Source organism: Anoplopoma fimbria, chromosome 10 (assembly GCF_027596085.1).
Source record: "Anoplopoma fimbria isolate UVic2021 breed Golden Eagle Sablefish chromosome 10, Afim_UVic_2022, whole genome shotgun sequence".
In the NCBI taxonomy this organism is placed as follows: Eukaryota; Metazoa; Chordata; class Actinopteri; order Perciformes; family Anoplopomatidae; genus Anoplopoma; species Anoplopoma fimbria.
The window spans coordinates 24701624-24729100 of record NC_072458.1 but is presented as its reverse complement, the minus strand read 5'-3'; the positions used below and the strand labels follow the sequence as shown (position 1 = coordinate 24729100).

Below are 27477 nucleotides of genomic sequence, written 5' to 3'. Positions count from 1 at the left end.
ACTGAATTGAATTGAACCTGAGTCAAAGTCCTCACACTGAACCAGAACAAGTAGAGAACCCTGAGGAACGTGACTCATGGTCCTCACACTGAACCAGAACAAGTAGAGGACCCAGAACGTGACTCATGGTCCTCACACTGAACCAGAACAAGTAGAGAACCCAGAGGAACGTGACTCATGGTCCTCACACTGAACCAGAACAAGTAGAGAACCCAGAGGAACGTGACTCATGGTCCTCACACTGAACCAGAACAAGTAGAGAACCCAGAGGAACGTGACTCATGGTCCTCACACTGAACCAGAACAAGTAGAGAACCCAGAGGAACGTGACTCATGGTCCTCACACTGAACCAGAACAAGTAGAGAACCCAGAGGAACGTGACTCATGGTCCTCACACTGGAGACACAGATGGGTCTCAGAAGTTAACCCTGCTCACAGTATGAGGTCCATTACTGGAGAACTCCCATCCTCTGATACTTTCTCCTTCTCCTCCTCTTTATATCAGAGTAAACATTGTACTTTTACTGCATTTATTTACCTTTAGTTACTTTATAGAAACAAATCATCAATGAACTAATAATTGATGATTTGTTATTAAAGATTAAATTAAAAGCAGTATATAAAGTTATGCTTTCTACTAACAACACTTTGTTGTGGACATATTTAGTGTAAACTGTTCGTTTTCTCGTTGTCAATAAAGTTTGTTTTTGTTGCTAGGATACGGTTAACTCGGTCCCGTTGCTAGGATACAGCAAACCGCAGCACCATAGTATCTAGGTGAGCTGGAGTCCGACTGTCTGTTATTATGGTCTGTTGTTATGGTATTATGGTCTGTTCTTATGTTATTATGTCCGTTATTATGTCTGTTATTATGTCTGTTATTATGTCTGTTGTTATGGTATTATGGTCTGTTCTTATATTATGGTCTGTTCTTATGTTATTATGTCCGTTATTATGTCTGTTATTATGTCTGTTATTATGTCCGTTATTATGTCTGTTATTATGTCTGTTATTATGTCTGTTATTATGTCTGTTATTATGTCTGTTATTATGTCTGTTATTATGTCCGTTATTATGTCTGTTATTATGTCTGTTATTATGGTGTTATTATGTCCGTTATTATGTCCGTTATTATGTCCGTTATTATGTCTGTTATTATGTCTGTTATTATGTCTGTTATTATGTCTGTTATTATGGTGTTATGTCTGTTATTATGTCTGTTATTATGTCTGTTATTATGTCTGTTATTATGTCTGTTATTATGTCTGTTATTATGTCTGTTATTATGTCTGTTATTATGTCTGTTATTATGTCTGTTATTATGTCTGTTATTATGTCTGTTATTATGTCTGTTATTATGGTCTGTTATTATGTTATTATGGTCTGTTATTATGGTCTGTTATTATGGTCTGTTATTATGTCTGTTATTATGGTCTGTTATTATGGTCTGTTATTATGTTATTATGGTCTGTTATTATGGTCTGTTATTATGGTCTGTTATTATGTCCGTTATTATGTCTGTTCTTATGTCTGTTATTATTGTCTGTTATTATGGTCTGTTATTATGGTGTTATGTCTGTTATTATGTCTGTTATTATGTCTATTATTATGTCTGTTATTATGTCTGTTATTATGTCCGTTATTATGGTCTGTTATTATGTCGGTGTTTTGTCTGTTATTATGGTCTGTTATTATGTCTGTGTTTTGTCTGTTATTATGTCTGTGTTTTGTCTGTTATTATGTCTGTGTTTTCTCCTCTTACTCTCTGTTTTCTCCTCTTATTCTGTGTTTTCTCCTCTTAGTCTGTGTTTTCTCCTCTTATTCTGTGTTTTCTCCTCTTATTCTGTGTTTTCTCCTCTTATTCTGTGTTTTCTCCTCTTAGTCTGTGTTTTCTCCTCTTATTCTGTGTTTTCTCCTCTTAGTCTGCATTGTCTCCTCTTAATCTGTGTTTTCTCCTCTTATTCTGTGTTTTCTCCTCTTAGTCTGTGTTTTCTCCTCTTAGTCTGCATTGTCTCCTCTTAATCTGTGTTTTCTCCTCTTATTCTGTGTTTTCTCCTCTTATTCTGTTTTCTCCTCTTATTCTGTTTTCTCCTCTTAATCTGTGTTTTCTCCTCTTATTCTGTGTTTTCTCCTCTTAGTCTGTGTTTTCTCCTCTTAGTCTGCATTGTCTCCTCTTAATCTGTGTTTTCTCCTCTTATTCTGTGTTTTCTCCTCTTAGTCTGCGTTTTCTCCGTTAGGTCAGTGTTCTCCAGGGTTTAATCGCTGACCGGTGGAATGGAGATCGTTCACGTGTACACGAAGCTCCGCAGTGAGTTTGGCCGTCAGTGTCTCTTCTCTGACCGCCCTGCTGAGCTGCTGGTGGACGTTCCAACGGACCAGAGTCTGGCTCCACAGTTCATCCAGAAAACCCTCCGAGACCAAGGCCTACAGGCCTGCCGGGACATGTCAGAGCACCAGGTAAGATCCACAGCAATAAGTCTGTTCCGGTCCAGACCCCTATTATCTACTGATCCAATGATTGATGATGAGATGTAGAGTCCATGTCAACAGCAGAGAAACTCTCCAGCTCCCAATGCTCTGCAAGGGTCCTCCTTTGATCCAGAAAGAGCCACGGTCTTCTTTTATCCTTTGATATATAGGATTGTGACAGTGAGCTTTAACAATTATAATTATTATTAATATATAATTATAATTATAATTATTATTATTATTATAGTTATTACCAGCAATGGAACTCACTGTCTTGCGTAATTCTTATATAACTATAATAATACTAATAATTGGGACAGTTATAGTTGTATCTATTAGTTGGAAGCTTTATTCGTTGTGTGCAATAGTCCACATTCTCTCTTCGTCTCTGGAGCTCGGTCCTTCTCTGTAGTTGTCTTAATGCAAAGTCAAAATGTATTGAAAAAAGATTGATGTAATATCCAATAATTCTAAACATGTTTCATGTTTGAAGAACTCTGCTATAATCCATATCGGTTGGTGTTTAGCCTTTAAAAGACAACATTTTCCCTTCGAAGCGGGTTGCTCCTTTAGGTGTTTAACCCTCTTCTGTCCTCAGCGTCACAAACTAGTTTGTCACTTCTAATCGTTCCTTTATTTATCAAAGACGAATCCCATCAGTCTGCTCCACTGATGACCTGCTGCCTTTATGTACTCTTACACTCCCACTCCCACCTCTTCAGCTCACCCACTAACCTGTGCGCCTTCCCCCAGTCTTCCCCCTTTCTTTCTTCAGTCTTTCCCTGGTGTCTTTACCCGGTGTCTTTCCTCCGTGACTTTCCCCGTTGTCTTTCCACTGTGTCTTCCCCCTGTCTTCCCCCCTGTCTTCACCTTTTCTAGGTCTTGCTTCTGTCTTTCTTTGGTCTTTCCACGGTGTCTTTCCACGGTGTCTTTCCACGGTGTCTTTCCACGGTGTCTTCCCCCTGTCTTCCCCCGGTCTTCACCCTTTCTTTCTTTGGTCTTTCTTCGGTCTTTCCCCAGTGTCTTTTCCAGGTCTTGCCTCTGTATTTTTTCGGTCTTTCCCCGTTGTCTTTCCCCGGTGTCTTTCCACGGTGTCTTTCCATGGTTCCCCGGTGTCTTTCCGGTCTTTCACCCGGGCCAGGTCTACCTTGACACCTGCCTACAAGCTGCTCATCACCTTCCTCAGCTCAAACTTCATTAATCAGCTGATCATCTCTGCAGTAAAACTAACGTGGCTCTGCACCCACTGATGTCCAGATGTTTCCTCAGCTTCATGGACGCTCTGCCTGCACGCATTTAATGTGGGTGTGTTTTGACCCTCTGGGCCACTGTAGATATAGATCTTATAGATTCTGGTAGGAGGGACTGACCTGAGTCCACTTTCTTGTTGTATGTTGATGAGTCCCTCAGACTGGATGCATGGCCGAGTGTTTCTCATAAGTGAGCTCAGGAGAGCCTGATGACTGCCAGTCAGATATTCTTACGATACTTTAGAAAATAATGATTCCACATGTTTTTGTGGACTCAGGTGTTTCCTGTGTTGGTGTCTGCAGGTGAACACAGAGCGCTTTGAGTCCGACAGCTGTGGTCTGAACCATGAGGAGGGGGGGTGGCCCAAAGACGTGAACCCTCAGGAGATGGAACAGACCATCCGCTTTAGGAAAAAGGTGGAGAAAGACGAGAGCTACATCAACAGCATCCTGCAGCTGGGCAGCGTAAGATCACCAGTCCACATGGAACCACTTCACGTTTACCCAATCCACATGGACCCACTTTACCTAAACTAAATCCACATGGACCCACTTTACCTAAACTCAGTCCACATGGACCCACTTTACCTAAACTAAATCCACTTGGACCCACTTTACTTAAACTCAGTCCACATGGACCCACTTTACCTTTACTCAGTCCACTTGGACCCACTTTACTTAAACTCAGTCCACATGGACCCACTTTACCTTTACTCAGTCCACATGGACCCACTTTACCTTTACTCAGTCCACTTGGACCCACTTTACCTTTACTCAGTCCACTTGGACCCACTTTACCTAAACTAAATCCACTTGGACCCACTTTACCTTTACTCAGTCCACTTGTACCCACTTTACCTTTACCCAGTCCACTTGGACCCACTTTACCTAAACTAAATCCACTTGGACCCACTTTACCTTTACTCAGTCCACTTGTACCCACTTTACCTTTACCCAGTCCACATGGACCCACTTTACCTTTACTCAGTCCACTTGGACCCACTTTACCTTTACTCAGTCCACTTGGACCCACTTTACCTTTACCCAGTCCACATGGACCCACTTTACCTTTACTCAGTCCACTTGGACCCACTTTTGGGACGTTAAAATGATGTTGATTATTGTCCGCGGTTCCAGCCAGGGCAGCAGTTGTGATGTCATAGGGCATTGTGTGATGTCATCATGTTTGTGGAGCAGGTCATGGAGCACTGCATCAGACAGAACAATGCAGTGGACATCTACCAGGACTACTTTGAGGACGAGGAGGAGGTGGAGGAACATCAGGAACCGCCGTCTGCCAAGACTATCAACGTCTTCAGGTACAGCAGACTGAAAAACAAATGTTTTTATGTCTGTATATATATATATATATATATATATATATATATATATATATATATATATATATATATATACCTATATTTATATATAAATATATACCTATATATAAATATATATATATATACATATATATTTATGGATAAATATATACCTATATACTGTATATATATATATATATATACAGCGGGTAAAATAAGTATTGAACACGTCACCATTCTCAGTAAATATATTTCTAAAGGTGCTATTGACATGACATTTTCACCAGATGTCGGTAACAACCCAAGTAATCCATACATTCAAAGAAAACCAAACAAATAAGTTCAGAAATTAAGTTATGTGTAATAAAATGGAATGACACAGGGAAAAAGTATTGAACACATGAAGAAAGGGAGGTGCAAAAAGTCATGGAAAGCCAAGACACCAGCTGAAATCTATCAGTAATTAGAAAGCAATCCTGCCCCTTGTCAGTGCAAATGAATATCAGCTGGTTCAGTCCCAACTGATGGCCTATAAAAAGGTGTCTCATTACCAAGGTGTCACACAAGAAACATCTCATGATGGGTAAAAGCAAAGAGCTCTCTCTAGACCTTCACAACCTTATTGTTGCAGAACATACTGATGGCATTGGTTACAGAAGGATTTCTAAACTTCTGAATGTTCCAGTGAGCACTGTTGGGGCCATAATCCGGAAGTGGAAAGAACATCATTTCACCATAAACCGGCCACGAGATTTCGCAAGATTTCTGACAGAGGAGTGAAAAGAATTATCAGAAGAGTTGTCCAAGAGTCAAGGACCACTAGTGGAGAGCTTCAGAAAGACCTGGAATCAGCAGGTACAATTGTTTCAAAGAAAACAATAAGTAATGCATCAACCGCCGTGGCCTGTATGCACGCTCACCACGCAAGACTCCACTGCTGGAGAAAAAGCATGTTGAAGCTCGTTCAAAGTTTGCTGCACAACATTTAGACAAGCCTGCGGAATACTGGGAGAATATAGTCTGGTCAGATGAGACCAACATTGAACTCTTTGGATGCCATAATACACACCATGTTTGGAGGTCAAATGGCACTGCACATCACCCCAAAAACACCAGACCAACAGTGAAGTTTGGAGGTGGGAACATCATGGTGTGGGAACACTGGCAAACTTTATATAATTGAAGGAAGGATGAATGGAAAAATGTACCGAGACATTCTTGATAAAAATCTGCTGCCATCTAGCAGGATGATGAAGATGAAACAAGGGTGGACATTTTAGCAAGACAATGATCCCAAACACACAGCCAAGGAAACTCTCCATTGGTTTCAGAGAAAGAAAATAAAGCTGCTAGAATGGCCCAGCCAATCACCTGACTTGAATCCAATAGAAAATCTATGGAAAGAACTAAAGATCAGAGTTCATAGAAGAGGCCCACGGAACCTTCAAGATCTGAAGACTGTTTGTGTGGAAGAATGGGCCAAAATCACACCTGAGCAATGCATGCCACTAGTTTCTCCATACAGGAGGCGTCTTGAAGCTGTCATTACCAACAAATGCTTCTGTACCAAGTATTAAATACATTTCAGTGAGTGTGTTCAATACTTTTTCCCTGTGTCATTCCATTTTATGAGACATAACTTAATTTCTGAACTTATTTGTTTGGTTTTCTTTGTATGTATGGGTTACTTGGGTTGTTACCGACATCTGGTGAACATTTCATGACAATAGCACCTTTAGAAATATATTTACTGAGAGAAATGGTGACGTGTTCAATACTTATTTTACCCGCTGTATATATGTTTATACAGATATATATATATATATATATAAAATCAAAATCAACGTCTGAATGCTGCACAGCTTCTTTTTTTGCATTCTCTGAACATTTCTTGCGTAAACATTAAATAAAAACTAAAGGTCTATTAATCAATGAATAGTTGGAATTTGATTTGAACAATTGGCCAAAAAATAAATCAAATTCTAAATAATCGCTTTTATCTTCGTCATTGTCATCTGTAGTGGCTTCTTGCACAAAGCCACACAATTCAAAGAATTAGGAGATAAATTATTTTATTGTTCTTAAAATATTTGCTTTGATAATACACTTTTGGGTGCCATTGTAGTTTCAATGATTTGTTTTAAGCTACTTAGAGCTGTCTGCTCCGTTAGACTGCAGCTCACTGCTTTCTCTGAGCAGCATGATGGGAATGAACTACAATAGAACATCTCTACACGTCTGATTCATAGCTCCGGTATTCATCCAACAGGACTCAAGAGCAGAGCTACGTTAACGTTAAGTAACGGTGGCCATTGCTACGGGTTTGTTGTTCACAATGTAGCGTTATGAGGGATCTGATACTAGACAGCATCGAGTGCATATTTTACTGAATATCGTCCCTTATAAAGATCACATTTATATCCACTGTCCAGCAGTCGATGATGTCGAGCCCTGGAAGTGTTTATTTATCTGGCTGTTGGTTGAAGTTGATCATTGGTGTGTCTGCAGAGATCCGAACGAGGTGAAGCGTACCGTCACCGGTCTGTCGTGGCATCCTGACGGTGGCAGGAAGCTGGCGGTCGCCTACTCCTGCCTTGAGTTTCAGAAAACCTCCAAAGACATGAGTCTGGACTCCTACATCTGGGACATCGGTGGGTGAGACAGATGTACAGACAGCAGCTGGATTCACAGAGTCCAGAGGTCACAGATGGATTCATGTTTTGTTTCAGAGAACCCTAACAGACCGGAGATGACTCTGAAGCCGGCGTCTCCACTTGTATGTCTGGAGTACAACCCCAAAGACTGCCACACTCTGGTGGGAGGCAGCTACAACGGACAGATCGGTGGGTTCAGATCAGGGTCTGACTGAGTCTTTATCTCCCAGTGAGGAGTTCATTAACCCATGGATGTGTTTGTTTTAGCATACTGGGACACCCGGAGAGGCAGTCAGCCGGTGGAGATTTCCTCTGTGGAACACAGTCACAGAGACCCGGTCTACAAGATCATCTGGCTGCAGTCCAAGACTGGGACAGACACTTTCTCTGCATCCACTGATGGACAGGTACACCTACGACAGACAGGTAGACTGACGACGGACAGGTAGACTGATGAGGGATGGGTAGACTGAGGACGGACGGGTAGACTGACGACAGACAGGTAGACTGATGAGGGATGGGTAGACTGAGGACGGACGGGTAGACTGACGACAGACAGGTACACTGACGACAGACAGGTACACTGACGACGACGGGTAGACTGGCGATGACGGGTAGACTGACGACGGACAGTAGACTAGTGGACTAGTAGATTAGTGGACCGCTGGACTTACAAGCATGATGAAGACAGACAGGTAAAGGTCTCCCCTCTCTCTCCGTCAGGTTCTCTGGTGGGACGTCCGCAAGTTGAGCGAGCCCACAGAGCGTCTGGTTCTGGATCCGAGCAGGGAGGGAAACTTGGACCGAGCTTTAGGAGCCATCTCTCTGGATTTTGAGTCTACCATGGTGAGGTTGATCTGTTGCTGGGTTTACAGGTGGAGCCCCATGTTAAGGCCCTTATACAATATGATTCTGGTCCGTCCCAGACTAATGTTGACCGTTGTGGGTCGTATGAGGTGAAATCTCTGGTTTTCAGTCCAAATGATGGTGCAGGGTTAGGTTTAGGTTTAGGTTTAGGTTTAGGGTTAGGGTTAGGGTTAGGGTTGGGTTACCTTACCCTACCTAACCCTAAACCTACCCTGTGAGACATGAGTGAGAGGCGCTGAAGGCTGGCCGCCTGGGGAGATGAGGCTACAGTTTGTAGATTGAGCTCTTCTTGAGTCGGTATCCGCCCCCACCGTTGGGTTATTTAGCACCCAGGCTTAGAGCTATGAACCGGTTGTACGAGTCTCAGCAGGTGGACCATATGGACCAGAACCACCAGGATCTACCAGTGCAGCGTAAGATGTTCTACACATTAGCAAGACAAGCAACAGCCAAAGTTGTTGGCCGCTCATATGAGACCGGACGTAGTTAAGGCGATGCTTGTGATTGGTCGTTGCTACCAACATAGAGTCGGTTCGGAAAACCAGTCTTAACAGAAACCAGTCTTAGCAGTTCAGACCCGGCTCAGTAAAGACGGAGGTTCTGTGCTTTGTGTGTCTTTGTCCCTCCATGTCTCATAGTGTGTCTTTGTCCCTCCATGTCTCATAGTGTGTCTTTGTCCCTCCATGTCTCATAGTGTGTCTTTGTCCCTCCATGTCTCATAGTGTGTCTTTGTCCCTCCATGTCTCATAGTGTGTCTTTGTCCCTGCATGTCTCATAGTGTGTCTTTGTCTCATAGTGTGTCTTTGTCCCTCCATGTCTCATAGTGTGTCTTTGTCCCTCCATGTCTCATAATGTGTCTTTGTCCCTCCATGTCTCATAGTGTGTCTTTGTCTCATAGTGTGTCTTTGTCCCCTGATGTCTCATAGTGTGTCTTTGTCCCTCCATGTCTATAATGTGTCTTTGTCCCTCCATGTCTCATAGTATGTCTTTGTCTCATAGTGTGTCTTTGTCCCTCCATGTCTCATAGTGTGTCTTTGTCTCATAGTGTCTTTGTCTCATAGTGTGTCTTTGTCCCCCCATCTCTGCAGCCTACTAAGTTCATGGTGGGGACGGAACAGGGTGTAGTGGTTTCCTGTAACAGGAAGGCAAAGACTCCAGCAGAGAAGATTGTCTCTACGTATGAAGGACACCTGGGACCCGTCTACGCTCTGCAGAGGAATCCTTTCTTCCCCAAGAACTTCCTCACTGTCGGAGACTGGACGGCCCGCATCTGGTCTGAGGACATCAAGGAGTCCTCCATCATGTGGACCAGGTAGGACACGTTTAAAGATGAATCAGGTCTGGTTTTGTCTCATGTCTTCTTGTCCACCTGTTCTGTCCCACCTGGTCTGGTTTTGTCTCATGTCTTCTTGTCCACCTGTTCTGTCCCACCTGGTCTGGTTTTGTCTCATGTCTTCTTGTCCACCTGTTCTGTCCCACCTGGTCTGGTTTTGTCTCTTCTATTCTTGTCCACCGTTTCTGGTTTTGTCTCATGTCTTCTTGTCCACCTGTTCGTTCCCATCTGGTCTGGTTTTGTCTCCTGTCTTCGTGTCCACCGTTTCTGGTTTTTTCTCCTGTCTTCTTGTCCACCTGTTTGGTCCCACCTGGTCTGGTTTTGTCTCCTGTCTTCTTGTCCACCTGTTCTGTCCCACCTTGTCTGGTTTTGTCTCCTGTCTTCTTGTCCACCTGTTCTGTCCCATCTGGTCTCATTTTGTCTCCTGTCTTCTTGTCCACCTGTTCTGTCCCATCTGGTCTCATTTTGTCTCATGTCTTCTTGTCCACCTGTTCGTTCCCATCTGGTCTGGTATTTTCTCCTGTCTTCTTGTCCACCTGTTTGGTTCCACCTGGTCTGGTATTTTCTCCTGTTTCCTTGTCCACCTGTTCTGTCCCACCTGGTCTGGTTTTGTCTCCTGTCTTCTTGTCCACCTGTTCTGTCCCATCTGGTCTCATTTTGTCTCCTGTCTTCTTGTCCACCTGTTCTGTCCCACCTTGTCTGGTTTTGTCTCCTGTCTTCTTGTCCACCTGTTCTGTCCCATCTGGTCTCATTTTGTCTCCTGTCTTCTTGTCCACCTGTTCTGTCCCATCTGGTCTCATTTTGTCTCATGTCTTCTTGTCCACCTGTTCGTTCCCATCTGGTCTGGTATTTTCTCCTGTCTTCTTGTCCACCTGTTTGGTTCCACCTGGTCTGGTATTTTCTCCTGTTTCCTTGTCCACCTGTTCTGTCCCACCTGGTCTGGTTTTGTCTCCTGTCTTCTTGTCCATCTGTTCTGTCCCACCTGGTCTCCTTTTTTTACATCTATCTTTAATCTAGTTTTGATTCCCTTTTTTTCTTCATCTCATCGGGTCTTTTTAAAAAAGGCACCATCTTGTCCTGTTTCATATTATCTCACCTGGTTCTGTCCCATCCTATTTGTCCCGACCCCTTTGGACTCCATGTGGACGTCCTGCTCAGTTACTCAAACCAGACTTTAACTCCGTTCAGATACCAGATGTCGTATCTGACGGACGCCTGCTGGAGTCCTGTCCGTCCCTCGGTCTTCTTCACCGTGAAGATGGACGGCATGTTGGACGTCTGGGACATCTTGTTCAAACAGAATGACCCCACGCTGAGTCTCAAGGTACATCTCACTGAAAGATAACTAACCATAACTAACCATAACAACCAGATCCTCTTAATGGTCCTACTGGTTATCTGGTTTAACTAACCCTAACAACCAGATCCTCTAAAGGGTCCTACTGGTTATCTGGTTTAACTAACCCTAACAACCAGATCCTCTAAACAGTCCTACTGGTTATCTGGTTTAACTAACCCTACCAACCAGACCCTCTTAATGGTCCTACTGGTTATCTGGTTTAACTAACCCTACCAACCAGATCCTCTTAATGGTCCTACTGGTTATCTGGTTTAACTAACCCTAACAACCAGATCCTCTTAATGGTCCTACTGGTTATCTGGTTTAACTAACCCTACCAACCAGATCATCTTAATGGTCCTACTGGTTATCTGGTTTAACTAACCCTACCAACCAGATCCTCTAAACAGTCCTACTGGTTATCTGGTTTAACTAACCCTAACAACCAGATCCTCTTAATGGTCCTACTGGTTATCTGGTTTTTAACTAACAGTCCTACTGGTTATCTGGTTTAACTAACCCTAACAACCAGATCCTCTTAATGGTCCTACTGGTTATCTGGTTTAACTAACCCTACCAACCAGACAACCAGATCCTCTTAATGGTCCTACTGGTTATCTGGTTTAACTAACCCTACCAACCAGATCATCTTAATGGTCCTACTGGTTATCTGGTTTAACTAACCCTAACAACCAGATCCTCTTAATGGTCCTACTGGTTATCTGGTTTAACTAACCCTACCAACCAGATCATCTTAATGGTCCTACTGGTTATCTGGTTTAACTAACCCTAACAACCAGATCCTCTAAAGGGTCCTACTGGTTATCTGGTTTAACTAACCCTAACAACCAGATCCTCTAAAGGGTCCTACTGGTTATCTGGTTTAACTAACCCTACCAACCAGATCCTCTAAAGGGTCCTACTGGTTATCTGGTTTAACTAACCCTAACAACCAGATCATCTTAATGGTCCTACTGGTTATCTGGTTTAACTAACCCTACCAACCAGATCCTCTAAACAGTCCTACTGGTTATCTGGTTTAACTAACCCTAACAACCAGATCCTCTAAAGGGTCCTACTGGTTATCTGGTTTAACTAACCCTAACAACCAGATCCTCTAAATGGTCCTACTGGTTATCTGGTTTAACTAACCCTAACAACCAGATCCTCTAAAGGGTCCTACTGGTTATCTGGTTTTTAACTAAACTGGTTATCTGGTTTAACTAACCCTAACAACCAGATCCTCTAAACAGTCCTACTGGTTATCTGGTTTAACTAACCCTACCAACCAGACCCTCTAAAGGGTCCTACTGGTTATCTGGTTTAACTAACCCTACCAACCAGATCCTCTTAAACTGGTTATCTGGTCCTACCCTAACAACCTAATGGTCCTACTGGTTATCTGGTTTAACTAACCCTAACAACCAGATCCTCTTAATGGTCCTACTGGTTATCTGGTTTAACTAACCCTACCAACCAGATCCTCTTAATGGTCCTACTGGTTATCTGGTTTAACTGGTTTAACCCTAACAACCAGATCCTCTAATGGTCCTACTGGTTATCTGGGTCCTACTGGTTATCTGGTTTAACTAACCCTAACCAACCAGACCCTCTAAACAGTCCTACTGGTTATCTGGTTTAACTAACCCTACCAACCAGACCCTCTAAACAGTCCTACTGGTTATCTGGTTTAACTAACCCTAACAACCAGATCCTCTTAATGGTCCTACTGGTTATCTGGTTTAACTGTTGTTGTCGTTGTGTCTTGTCTCCATGTTGTTGCCGTGGCGACCCTCAGGTGTGTGACGAGGCGCTGTACAGCCTCCGTCTCCAGGACAACGGGCGGTTGGTGGCGTGCGGCTCTCAGCAGGGCGGAGCTTCGCTGCTGGAGATCTGCTCCGGACTGTCGACCCTCCAGAAGAACGAGAAGAGTCTTCTGGCCGCTGTGAGGAGTTAACGTCTCCGTCAATCACCAATATCTGAATAACACGATAATAATAATCCCGTTTCTATGGTTACAGATGTTTGAGCGAGAGACGAAGAGAGAGAAGATCCTGGAGGCCCGGCAGAGAGAGATCCGTCTGAAGGAGAGGAGCCGGTCCGAGCAGAGCCGGGAGGAGGACGGAGGTCCGGAGGACGGAGACCAGAGTCCACATCAGCTGATGGCCAGAGCCGAGGAGGACTTCTACGTCGTCACGGAGACGGAGAGGAAGAGGAGGAGGGAGAGGGAAGACCAGGACCAGAACCAGGACCAGAGACAGGACCAGAGACAGGACCAGGACCAGGACCAGGACCAGGACCAGGACCAGGACCAGGACCAGAGACATGACCAGGACCAGGACCAGAGACAGGACCAGGACCAGAGACAGGACCAGGACCAGGACCAGGTCCTTCCTTGTGCCCGGAGCACTGATGAGCTCTGAAGTAATCGGTGGGCTTTTCTTGTGATCTTTTGTTCTGTTCCTCGTCAGGAGAAACTAAAATGGTTCCTCTGAAAGACGAGGTTCTAACTCTGGAACGTCTCCGTGAATAGAACATGTTCATGTTCCGTTTGAATCAAATCCAACGTTTATCTGAAGGACTTCAATAAAAACACTGAGAAATCTGGGTTTGTTTATTATCACTTTAGAACATGAAGAAGAACAAACCTGGGGTCAGAGATCACCACCTCCTTTAAGAGAGGAGAGAGGAGGAGAGGAGAGGGAGGGGGAGAGGAGAGGGGGGGAGAGAGGAGGGAGGAGGGGGGGAGAGAGGGGGGAGAGGAGAGGGAGGAGAGAGAGGAGGGAGGAGAGAGGGGGGAGGGGGAGAGAGGGGGGAGAGGGGAGGAGAGGGGAGGGAGGAGGGAGGAGAGGAGGGGGAGATGGAGGGAGAGGGGAGAGGGAGAGGAGGGGGAGGAGGGGAGAGAGGGGGAGGGAGGAGGGAGAGAGGAGAGGGAGGAGGAGGAGAGGGGGGGGAGGGGGGAGAGGAGGGGGAGGAGAGAGGAGGGGAGGAGGAGAGGGGGGGGGGAGGAGGGGGAGGAGAGGGGAGGAGGAGAGGGGGGAGAGGGGGAGAGGGAGGGAGGAGACAGGGAGGGGGGAGAGAGGGGAGGAGGGGGAGGAGAGGAGGGAGGGAGGAGGAGGGAGGAGGAGGAGAGGGGGGAGGGGGAGGGAGAGAGAGGGAGGGGGGGGAGAGGGGAGGAGAGGAGGAGAGGGGGAGAGGAGGGGGAGGAGAGGGGGGTCCTTCCTGGGAGGAGAGGGAGGGGGAGAGGGAGGGGAGGAGGGAGAGGGAGGGAGGAGGAGGGGGAGGAGGGGGGAGTTCTAAGGGAGGGGGAAGGATCTGGGGGGAGGGAGGGGGGGAGGGAGGGGAGAGAGAGAGAGGGGGAGGAGAGGGGGGGGAGAGGGAGGAGAGGAGGAGGGGAGAGGGAGAGGGGGAGAGAGGGGGGGGAGGAGAGGGGAGGGAGAGGAGAGGGAGGGGAGGAGAGGAGGGAGGGGAGGAGAGGGGAGGGAGAGAGGGGGGAGAGGGGAGGGAGAGAGGGGAGGGGGAGGGGGGGGAGAGGAGGGAGGGGAGGGAGGAGGGAGGAGAGGGGGGGGAGAGGGGGGAGAGGGGAGGGGGAGAGGAGGGGGAGGAGGGAGGAGAGGGGGGAGGAGGAGAGAGGGAGAGGGGAGAGAGGGGGAGGGGGGAGGGAGGGGGGAGGAGGGAGGGGGGGGGGAGGGGGGGGGGAGAGGGGGGAGAGGGGGGGGAGAGGGGGAGAGGGGGGAGGGGGAGGAGAGGGGGAGGGGGGAGGGAGGGGGGGGGGAGGGGGGGGAGGAGGGAGGGAGAGGGGGGGGAGAGAGGGGGGGAGGGGAGGAGAGGGAGAGGGGAGGGGGGGGGGGAGAGGAGAGGGGGGGGGGGGGGGGGGAGAGAGGGGGGGGGGGGGGAGGGGGGGAGGGGGGGGAGGGGGAGAGGGAGGAGGAGAGGAGGGGGGGGGAGGGAGGGAGAAAGGGGGGGGGGGGGAGGGAGGTTTTGGTTTTTTAAAGTCCCTTTATTGTTTCACTGTATTGGACTAAATGAATAAATATATGAATAAATGAATGAATAAATGAATATAATATATAATATATGGATATATATATATATGGATATATAATATATATATAATATATATATAATATATAATATATGAATATATAATATATGAATATATGGATATATAATATATAATATATGAATGTGAAATGTCTCCCGAGGTGTTTCTGTATACTTCTACTTCACAGATGAATATATAATATATGAATATATAATATATAATATATGGATATATAATATATAATATATGAATATATACTATATGGATATATACTATATGGATATATAATATATGAATATATAATATATGGATATATAATATATAATATATTATATATAATATATGGATATATTATATATGCATATATATATATATATATATATATAATATATGAATATATAATATATGGATATATAATATATTAATATATAATATATGGATATATAATATATAATATATAATATATAATATATGAATAGATAATAGATAATAGATAATATATGGATATATAATATATAATATATAATATATAATATATAATATATAATATATAATATATAATATATAATATATGAATATATGAATATATTATATATGAATATATAATATATGAAATATATAATATATATATATATAATATATAATATATGAATATATAATATATATATATATATATAATATATAATATATGGATATATAATATATGGATATATAATATATGGATATATAATATAAATATTTATTATAATATATAATAAATGAATGATGTGACGTCACTTCCTCCAGTGAGTTCTTACAAACATTTATTACAAACATAATAAATGTGTTAATAACCCCTCTGGTTCTTAACACATTCATTACAAACATAATAAATGTGTTAATAACCCCTCTGGTTCTTAACACATTCATTACAAACATAATAAATGTGTTAATAACCCCTCTGGTTCTTAATGTTGAAATGATTCTGCCTACGTAAGGACGTAAGGACGTAGGGGACGTAAGGACGTAATGACGTAAGGGACGTAAGGGACGTAAGGGACGTAAGGACGTAGGGGACGTAAGGACGTAAGGGACGTAGGGAGGACGTAAGGACGTAATGGACGTAAGGACGTAATGGACGTAAGGACGTAAGGACGTAAGGACGTAAGGACGTAAGGGGACGTAAGGACGTAAGGGACGTAAGGACGTAACAGCCTCTCTGTTGACATGCTCCTCTTTGTTCCAGAATGTCCAAAACACGATCAAAGAGCACCGAGAGCCTGCGGGACAACCGGAGGGACAACCGGGACAACCGGAGGGACAACCGGAGGGACAACCGGAGCCTGCGGGCGGCGATCGCCGAGCAGCTGTCCTTGGCCGCGGAGGAGATCTACCGGCTGCTGGAGGAGGAGGAGGAGGAGGAGCAGGAGGAGCAGCTGAGGAGGAGAGTCACGGAGAGGATCACCGCGGCCGTCGAGCTCATCTTCGCCGCGTTTGGCGCCTCCAGAGCGGCTTCCAGAGAACCGGGAGAGAGAGAGACCCAGCCGGTATGTGAGTACCTGAGCACCGTGTTCAGGTCCACCAGGGACCCGGTGTTCAGGTCCACCAGGGACCCGGTGTTCAGGTCCACCAGGGACCCGGTGTTCAGGTCCACCAGGGACCCGGTGTTCAGGTCCACCAGGGACCCGGTGTTCAGGTCCACCAGGGACCCGGTGTTCAGGTCCACCAGGGACCCGGTGTTCAGGTCCACCAGGGACCCGGTGTTCAGGTCCACCAGGGACCCGGTGTTCAGGTCCACCAGGGACCCGGTGTTCAGGTCCACCAGGGACCCAGGGGTGTTCAGGTCCACCAGGGACCGGGACCACCAGGGACCCGGTGTTCAGGTCCACCAGGGACCCGGTGTTCAGGTCCACCAGGGACCCGGTGTTCCACCAGGGAGGTCCACCAGGGACCCGGTGTTCAGGGAGGTCCACCAGGGACCCCAGGTCCACCAGGGACCCGGTGTTTCCACCAGGGACCCGGTGTTCAGGTCCACCAGGGACCCGGTGTTCAGGACCACCAGGGACCCGGTGTTCAGGTCCACCAGGGACCCGGTCCACCAGGGACCCGGTGTTCAGGTCCACCAGGGAGGTCCACCAGGGACCCGGTGTTCAGGTCCACCAGGGACCCGGGTTCAGGTCCACCAGGGACCCGGTGTTCAGGTCCACCAGGGACCCGGTGTTCAGGTCCACCAGGGACCCGGTGTTCAGGTCCACCAGGGACCCGGTGTTCAGGTCCACCAGGGACCCGGTGTCCACCAGGGACCCGGTCAGGTCCACCAGGGACCCACCAGGGACCCGGTGTTCAGGTCCACCAGGGACCCGGTCCACCAGGGACCCGGTGTTCAGGTCCACCAGGGACCCGGTGTTCAGGGACCCGGTGTTCAGGTCCACCAGGGACCCGGTGTTCAGGTCCACCAGGGACCCGGTGTTCAGGTCCACCAGGGACCCGGACCACCAGGGACCCGGTGTTCAGGTCCACCAGGGACCCGGTGTTCAGGTCCACCAGGGACCCGGTGTTCAGGTCCACCAGGGACCTGGTCCACCAGGGACCCGGTGTTCAGGTCCACCAGGGACCCGGTGTTCAGGTCCACCAGGGACCCGGACCACCAGGGACCCGGTGCACTGGTGGCGCAGCTGTTCTGTGAGACCCTTTGTTTAGTTTTTAATCTGAGGGAGGAACATCTTAGTCCTTCTGTAACAAACCAAACAGAACTAGAACCGTATAACAGAAGACTAGAACAGTAGAACTAGAACAGTAGAACAAGAACAGTAGAACACTAGAACTAGAACAGTAGAACTAGAACAGTAGAACACTAGAACAGTAGAACTAGAACAGTAGAACAGTAGAAGTAGAACAGAAGAACTATGACACCATAACTAGAACAGAACTAGAACAGTAGAACTAGAACAGTAGAACAGAAGAACTAGAACACTAGAACTAGAACAGAACTAGAACAGTACAACAGTAGAACTAGAACAGTATAATGTTCCTGTAGAGCGTTTTATAAATCTGCATCGTAACCGTGACGATGAAAAACAAAACTACACATTCAGACAGCCATCAAAACAGGAAGTAGCCACATGAACCCAAACGCCTGCGTCGTTCTAGAGTGACTGCGTCGTTCTAGAGTGACTGCGTCGTTCTAGAGTGACTGCGTTGTTCTAGAGCTTTCAACCGCGTTACATGGTCTTCATCCGCCACCACAGAAGTTTATGATGATCAAGGTTTCATTCAAGCCGGTACGTTTATTTACAGGGAAATACCTCTTAAAGAAACACAGCAATCAGATGGCCGTCATTAAAACGCTAAAGGTTCTCAGCTTACTAATGCTCGGTTCTAAAGTCAGAGTGGAACCGATCAAAGTCTGAGATCTAAAAGGAAACAGAACGGAAAACACGTGATGGAGAACACGTCACTAAGAACACCTGACGAAGAATACGTGATGGAGAACACCTGACGGAGAACACGTGATGGAGAACACCTGACGGAGAACACGTGATGGAGAACACGTAATGGAGAACACCTGACGGAGAACACCTGACGGAGAACACGTGACGGAGAACACGTGATGGAGAACACCTGACGGAGAACACGTGATGGAGAACACCTGACGGAACGCAGCTTCGTAACGCGACTGCCAGCGAAGACTGATTATTGGAGCATCTTTGATCTCCGTCTTCATTATTGATGATGTTATTGTTTATCGTGAGGAGAACAGACGGAACCTTCAGTCATTGGCTGAGATGAAGGACCATGATGCATTGCTGTTGGTTGCCAGGGCGTCTAGTTCCTTCATCTTAAAGGTCGTCATGGAACGGCAGAATGTCAGAGAGGATTTAAATTGTTTCTGTTTCTCTCTTTCAGAGTTTCAGGACGACCAACTGAAGGACCCGCGGCCCGGCTCCTCCTCCGGGCCGGACCGGGTTCCTGAACCGGACCGCCGACCGGACTCCCCGGACGATTCGACCGGCAAAGAGGACGAGGAGGAGAGCGACGGGGAGGCGCGGCCACACTGCTGCCGGGTGTGCGGGAAGTCGTTCAACAGGAAAGGCTTTTTGATGAAACACGTGGAGAAACACCTGAAGGAGGCGGAGTCTGTTTGCGGTCTGTGTGGCGAGCGTTTGGAGTCCGGCGACGGTTTGAGGCTGCACCTCCAAACGCACCGCGACAGCAGCAGAACCTGCCACATCTGCAGCAAGAAGTTCCCCTCGATCCGCGCTCAGGAGACGCACCTGAGGCTGCACACCGGAGAGAAACCGTTCAGCTGCCACATCTGCAGAAAAGGCTTCAACCAGAAGGGGAACATGGTGACGCACCTGAGGATCCACACGGCGGAGAAGCCGTTCAGGTGCAGCGTGTGTCACAAAGAGTTCAGCCACGCCGGCTCTCTGGAGCGACACATGAAGGTCCACGACGGAGAGACGCCGTTCAGCTGCCAAGTCTGCGGGAGAAGCTTCAGCAAGAGCGCCGAGCTGAGGCGACACGTCCGGAGCCACAAGTCCGCCGCCGCGCCCGCCGCCAGGAGCAGCCGCAGGAAACCGAGTCTGACTCCTTCTCACTGCTGCAAGGTTTGCGGGAACGCCTTTCACAATAAAGGTAACTTTGTGCGGCACGCAGAGACTCACTTAAACGATCCCGGGTGTCGCTGCGGCGTCTGCGGAGAGCAGTCGGGCTCCTCGGAGAGTCTGCAGCTTCACATCCAGAGCCACAGAGAAACCAGCAGGATGTGTGACATCTGCGGCATCAGCTTCAGGGACATGGAGATCCACATGAGGACGCACACCGGACAGAAACCCTTCGGCTGCAAAGACTGCGGCAAAGACTTCCCCAGGAAGGGCTCTCTGGAGAGACACATGAAGCTACACGCCGGCGAGAGGCCGTACATCTGCGAGTTCTGCGGGAAGACTTTTGTTGAAAACACCGTCCTGAAGAGACACATCAAGAGCCACACGGGAGGGAAGCCACGGATCTACTCCTGCGACATCTGCAGCAAAACATTCACCATGAGCCAGCATCTGGACGTGCACAAGAGGATCCACACCGGGGAGAAACCGTACACCTGCAGGGTCTGCGGGAAGAACTTCCGGCAGATCGGCAACCTGGACTCCCACATGAGGATCCACACCGGCGAGAAGCCGTTCATCTGCAGCCTCTGTGGGAAGAGGTTCCGCCAGAAGATCTCGCTGGAGACGCACGAGAGGTTCCACAAGAAGGAGAAACCGTTCTGCTGCCAGCTGTGCAGCAAAGGCTTCGTCCAGAAGATCGACCTGAAGAGACACATGCTGACGCACACCGGGGAGAAACCCTACAGCTGCAGCGTCTGCGGGAAGAGCTACCAGGAGAAACGCTCGGTGGACTCTCACATGAAGGTCCACGCCGGAGAACGAGCCGGAGAACGAGCCGGAAGGGAGTCCGAGGTGACGCCGAACCTGAACCGCCAGGAAGGAGGTCACAGCGACTTCATCCAACTGTGACCTATGTATGTATGTTTACACATATATATGTATGTTTACGCATATATATATGTACACATATATATGTATGTTTACACATATATATGTATGTTTACACATATATATGTATGTTTACACATATATATATGTGTAAACACACATATATATGTATGTTTACACATATATATGTATGTTTACACATATATATGTATGTTTACACATATATATATGTGTAAACATACATATATATGTATGTTTACACATATATATGTATGTTTACACATATATGTATGTTTACACATATATATGTATGTTTACACATATATATGTATATGTGTATATTTGTGTGTGTGTTTGTAAGAAGACTGCTCTTTCTATCTGAATGGTCTCGGATGCTTTTATCTTTTTATCTTTTTTTCTTGTAGAACGCGTTTTTACGAACAGATGTTCTTTAGTTTCGTGGAGACATTTGATTAAGAAGAGAAGAAATCAGAAGTTATTGGTCAAAGATTAAGATTTATATGAATCAGAGTTTAAACGTCATGTTCAGCAGGATTCTTCTGTCATGTGACACAAATGATTTCACATGTAAATCAAACATGAGACTGTTTTTATTATTGTTATTATTAGTGACAATATCAGTATTCAATGTATCAATATAATCAATAAACTGCTGGTTATTAACTTTTCTTTGGTGGTTTATGACTGCTGGTAAGAGGCCCCGGGGTCGACCCAGAACACGCTGGAGAGATTATATATCTCGTCTGGCCTGGGAACGCCTCGGGGTTCCCCAGGAGGAGCTGGAAAGTGTTGCTGGGGAGAAGGAGCCTCCTTAGCTTGCTGCCCCCGCGACCTGGCCCCGGATAAGAGGAGGAAGATGGATGGATGGTGGTTTATGAATAAAATTTTCTTCTTCTTCATCCACTTAAATATTGTTGAGATTTTATTCCATCGAACGTTCTTTATTTGGTTTCAGTCGTTAACTGCTTTAGACTTATGGTCACATAATTATCATTATTATTATAATTAATAATAATGATAATTATAACTACAGTATACTACAGTATAACTAGTAGTTATACTACTAGTATATACTACAGTATATACTTACATTACAGTCATTTAGCAGAGGCTTTTCTCCAAAGCGACTTACAGTCAGTAGTATGTTACATATCATTCACCCATTCACACACTGATGACAGGCTACCATCAAGGTGCCACCATCAGACTCTAACTAACATTCATCATCAGTCCACACCGATGGCCTTCAGGAGCAACTTGGGGTTAAGTGTCTTGCCCAAGGACACATCGACTGCCGGGTATCGAACCACCGACCCTCTGAATGGAGAACTACCTTGCTCTCCACTACGCCACAGCCGCCGTACTTGTACTTTAGCATCAGAGTTCTCCTTGTAGTTCTCCCTCCGGCCCAGCAGACTTCGCTGTTCACAATATTAAAGTTCTTTGAAGGGACAAACCGTAGTGCCTCACGTGTTGAGTATTATATATATTCATTAATGTGACTGTAGTATAACGACACTGTAACTACAGTGTCGTTATACTACAGTGAAGTATATACTACAGTGTCGTTATACTACAGTGAAGTATAACTACAGTGTAGTTATACTTCACTGTAGTATATTACATTACATTACATTACAGTCATGTAGCAGACGCTTTTATCCAAAGCGACTTACAGGAAGTGTATTCAACATAGGTATTCAAGAGAACTACTAGTCACCAGAAGTCATAAGTGCATCTCCTTTCTTAAACAAGCATCTTAAAGCATAAACCAGAGCAAAAGTATAGTGCAGAGGCAGATTACTATGAAAACAATAATTGCAACAGACTAATACGAATATAATAAGTGCTACAAACTACTACGAATAGGATAAGTGCAGTAAACAAATACAAATTCAATAAGTGCAGCGAACTGATACGAATTCAGTAAGTGCAACAACTAATACGAGTGCAATAAGTGCTACGAGGAAGGCTCAGGGTAGTACTTCTTGAAGAGGTGAGTTTTCAGCCTGCGCCTAAAGATGGGCAGTGACTCTGCTGTCCTGAGGTCAGTGGGGAGTTCATTCCTCCACTGAGGGGCCAGGACAGAAAAAAGCTGTGACCGGGTGGATCGGCTGCAGGGACCTCTGAGCGACGGGGCAACCAGTCACCCCGAGGCAGCAGAGAGGAGTGGTGGGGGGGTGTAGGGCTTCATGGCCTGGAGATAGGAAGGAGCTGTTCCTCTCACTGCCCTGTAGGCACCAGAGTCTGTAACTGGATGCTCCTACAGGGAGCCAGTGTAGAGAACGGAGAAGGGAAGGAGTGGGAGAACTTGGGGCGATTGAGAACTGCAGCTTTCTGGGGCTCCAGTGAATATATACACACAGTCGTTACTGCAGCTTTCTGGACTACTTGTACTGAAGTATATACTACACTGTCAGTATATACAGTATATACTACTTGTACTGCAGTATATACTACTTGTACTGTAGTATATACTACTTGTACTGCAGTATATACTACTTGTACTAGCATCAGAGTTCTCCTTGTAGTTATACTACTTGTACTGCAGTATATACTACTTGTACTGCAGTATATACTACTTGTAGTTACCCTCCGGCCCAGCAGATCGCTGTTCTCCTTGTCGTTATACTCCTGCGTTGTCGGCGGCCCAGTATATACTACTTGTACTCAGTATATACAGACTTGTACTGCAGTATGCTGCGGGGCTCGGTGCACCAGCGGCTCTGCGCCGCCGCAGAAGACGTTCTGCTGCGGGTGTAAAGAGGAGAATGTTGGGCTTGAACTCCCGGCGCTCAGAGCGCTGCTCACCGAGCGGCTGACGGCGGCTGCGGAGGAGATCGTCGGTCTGCTGGAGGAAACCGTGGCGGAGTACGAACACCGAGCGGAGCGCTACTAGCGGGAGGTCTGCCGCCAGAGGAGGCTGCAGGATATACGTGCTTGAAGCCAGATAGTCCGGCTGCAGCGAGCAGGTCGGGACCACCGGGGCCACCGGGGGTATATACTACCGGGGGCTACTGGGGGACTACTGGGTACTACAGGGACTACTTGGGTTATACTATAGGGGACTACTGGTATATACAGGGACTAGTATATACGGGGGCTACTGGGGGACTACTGGGGGGCTACTTGACTACTGGGGGAGTATATACTACTGGGTACTACAGGGACTACTCCTTGCTAGTTATACTATAGTTGGGGGACTACGGGGCTACTGGGGACTACTGGGGGCTACAGCGGGACTACTGGGGGACTACTGGGGGCTACTGCAGGATATACGGGGGCTACCGGGACTACTGGGGACTACAGCAGGGGGCTACAGGGACTTGGGGACTACAGGGACTACTGGGGGCTACAGGGACTACTGGGGGCTACCGGGACTGCGGGGGGGCTACTGCGGGACCGCAGGGACTACTGGGGGCTACCGGGACTAATGTTGGGGACTACTGGGGGCTCAGGGACTACCGGGGGCTACAGGGACTACTGGGGGACTACTGGAGTTATACTACTACGGGGACTACCGGGGGCTACCGGGACTACTGGGGGACTACCGGGACTACTGGGGGCTGCGGGGGACTACTGGGGGACTACTGGGGGCTACAGGGACTACTGGGGGGACTACTGGGGGACTACTGGGGGACTACAGGGACTACTGGGGGACTACAGGGACTACTGGGGGACTACTGGGACTACTGGGGGCTACAGGGACTACTGGGGGACTACAGGGACTACTGGGGGACTACGGGGGCTACTGGGACTACTGGGGGCTACAGGGACTACTGGGGGGCTACAGGGACTACTGGGGGACTACAGGGGGGGACTACAGGGGGGACTACGGGGGGCTACTGGGACTACTGGGGGACTACGGGGACTACTGGGGGACTACTGGGGGCTACGGGACTACCGGGGACTACTGGGGGGCTACAGGGACTACTGGGGGGGGACTACTGGGGGGGGACTACAGGGACTACTGGGGGACTACTGGGGGACTACAGGGACTACTGGGGACTACTGGGGGCTACAGGGACTACTGGGGGCTGGGGGACTACTGGGGGACTACAGGGACTACTGGGGGACTACTGGGGGGACTACTGGGGACTACTGGGGGACTACCGGGACTACTGGGGACTACTGGGGACTACTGGGGGACTACTGGGGGCTACCGGGACTACTGGGGGACTACTGGGACTACTGGGGGACTACTGGGGACTACCGGGGGACTACTGGGGGACTACAGGGACTACTGGGGGCTACAGGGACTACTGGGGGCTACAGGGACTACTGGGGGGGGGACTACTGGGGGACTACTGGGGGGCTACCTGGGGGACTACTGGGGACTACAGGGGACTACTGGGGGCTACCGGGGACTACTGGGGGACTACTGGGGGGGGGGACTACTGGGGACTACTGGGGGACTACTGGGGACTACTGGGGGACTACTGGGGGACTACTGGGGGACTACTGGGGGACTACTGGGGGGGGACTACTGGGGGACTACTGGGGACTACAGGGACTACCGGGGGACTACTGGGGGACTACTGGGGGGCTACCGGGACTACTGGGGGACTACTGGGGACTACAGGGACTACCGGGGGACTACTGGGGGACTACTGGGGGCTACCGGGACTACCGGGGGCTACTGGGACTACTGGGGGACTACCGGGACTACCGGGGACTACTGGGGGGCTACTGGGGGCGGGACTACTGGGGGACTACTGGGGACTACTGGGGGACTACCGGGGACTACCGGGGGCTACGGGACTACTGGGGGCTACCGGGACTACTGGGGGGGGACTACTGGGGGGCTACCGGGGGACTACTGGGGGACTACTGGGGGCTACAGGGACTACTGGGGACTACAGGGGACTACTGGGGGCTACTGGGACTGGGGGACTGGGGGCTGGGGACTACTGGGGGACTACCGGGGGACTACCTGGGGGACTACTGGGGGGGGGGCTACTACTGGGGGACTACTGGGGGACTACTGGGGGGCTACCGGGACTACTGGGGGACTACTGGGGGACTACAGGGACTACTGGGGGACTACTGGGGGACTACTGGGGGACTACTGGGGGACTACTGGGACTACTGGGGGCTACCGGGACTACCGGGGACCACCGGGGGACTGGGGGGCTACTGGGGGACTACTGGGACTACTGGGGGACTACCAATACTACAGGGACTACCGGGGACTACTGGGGGCTACCGGGACTACTGGGGGACTACTGGGGCTACAGGGACTACTGGGGGACTACAGGGACTACTGGGGGCTACTGGGACTACTGGGGGCTACCGGGGGACTACCGGGGGCTACCGGGACTATACTACCGGGGGCTACTGGGGACTACTGGGGGCTACTGGGGGGCTACCGGGACTACTGGGGGACTACTGGGGGACTACTGGGGGGACTACTGGGGGACTACTGGGGGACTACTGGGGGGCTACCGGGACTACTAGGGGCTACTACACGGGGGACTACCGGGGGCTACTGGGGGACTACTGGGGGCTACAGGGACTACTGGGGGACTACTGGGGGACTACTGGGGGGCAATACAGGGACTACTGGGGGACTACTGGGGGCTACATAGGGACTACTGGGGGACTACAGGGACTACTAGTTACTACAGGGACTACTGGGGGACTACTGGGGGACTACCGGGACCACCGGGACTACTGGGGGACTACTACACCACTAATACTACATAGTTACTACTACACCACTAATACTACCAGGGACTACTGGGGGACTACTGGGGGCTACAGGGACTACTGGGGGACTACATAGTTACTACCTACACCACTAATACTACATAGTTACTACTACACCACTAATACTACATAGTTACTACTACACCACTAATACTACAAAGTTACTACTACACCACTAATACTACATAGTTACTACTACACCACTAATACTACATAGTTACTACTACACCACCAATACTACATAGTTACTACTACACCACCAATACTACATAGTCACTACTACAATACTACATAGTTACTACTACACCACCAATACTACAAAGTTACTACTACACCACCAATACTACATAGTTACTACTACACCACTAATACTACATAGTTACTACTACACCACCAATACTACAAAGTTACTACTACACCACCAATACTACATAGTCACTACTACAATACTACATAGTTACTACTACACCACCAATACTACAAAGTTACTACTACACCACTAATACTACATAGTTACTACTACACCACTAATACTACAAAGTTACTACTACACCACTAATACTACCAAGTTAATACTACACCACTAATACTACATAGTTACTACTACACCACTAATACTACATAGTTACTACTACACCACTAATACTACATAGTTACTACTACACCACTAATACTACCAAGTTAATACTACACCACTAATACTACATAGTTACTACTACACCACCAATACTACAAAGTTACTACTACACCACCAATACTACATAGTCACTACTACAATACTACATAGTTACTACTACACCACTAATACTACAAAGTTACTACTACACCACTAATACTACATAGTTACTACTACACCACTAATACTACATAGTTACTACTACACCACTAATACTACAAAGTTACTACTACACCACTAATACTACCAAGTTAATACTACACCACTAATACTACATAGTTACTACTACACCACTAATACTACATAGTTACTACTACACC

The 27477-nt window shown here is 47.6% G+C and overlaps 2 protein-coding genes across 2 annotated transcripts in view; both read left to right on the top strand.

Moving 5' to 3' along the window:
* Positions 1-737: 737 nt before the first annotated feature.
* dnai2b (dynein, axonemal, intermediate chain 2b) lies at positions 738-18042 on the top strand. Its single transcript, XM_054605675.1, has 14 exons — positions 738-778; positions 2220-2458; positions 4024-4185; positions 4918-5039; positions 7548-7690; positions 7769-7882; positions 7961-8100; positions 8417-8539; positions 9649-9872; positions 11082-11217; positions 13031-13177; positions 13254-13546; positions 16503-16655; positions 16764-18042. Exons 2-14 carry the CDS (start codon positions 2276-2278, stop codon positions 18040-18042), a joined length of 3219 nt encoding a protein of 1072 aa, XP_054461650.1. The 5' UTR covers positions 738-778; positions 2220-2275.
* Positions 18043-18451: 409 nt separating this feature from the next.
* Positions 18452-27477, top strand: part of LOC129097004 (zinc finger protein 62 homolog) — a 28982-nt gene continuing 19956 nt past the window's right edge. The window contains exons 1-2 of the mRNA XM_054605674.1: positions 18452-20768; positions 23494-23618. Coding sequence (XP_054461649.1) covers positions 19042-20768; positions 23494-23618 — 1852 coding nt within the window. The 5' untranslated portion in view covers positions 18452-19041. The remainder of the gene's footprint in view (positions 20769-23493; positions 23619-27477) is intronic.

What these genes read in the sequence shown, in the direction of transcription:
- dnai2b (XM_054605675.1), top strand. Translation starts at nt 2,276, where the DNA reads ATGGAGATCGTTCACGTGTACACGAAGCTCCGCAGTGAGTTTGGCCGT. An exon ending in CTCCTACATCTGGGACATCG is followed by an intron (nt 7,691 to 7,768) that starts GTGGGTGAGACA and finishes GTTTTGTTTCAG; the next exon opens with AGAACCCTAACAGACCGGAG. An exon ending in CTGCATCCACTGATGGACAG is followed by an intron (nt 8,101 to 8,416) that starts GTACACCTACGA and finishes TCTCTCCGTCAG; the next exon opens with GTTCTCTGGTGGGACGTCCG.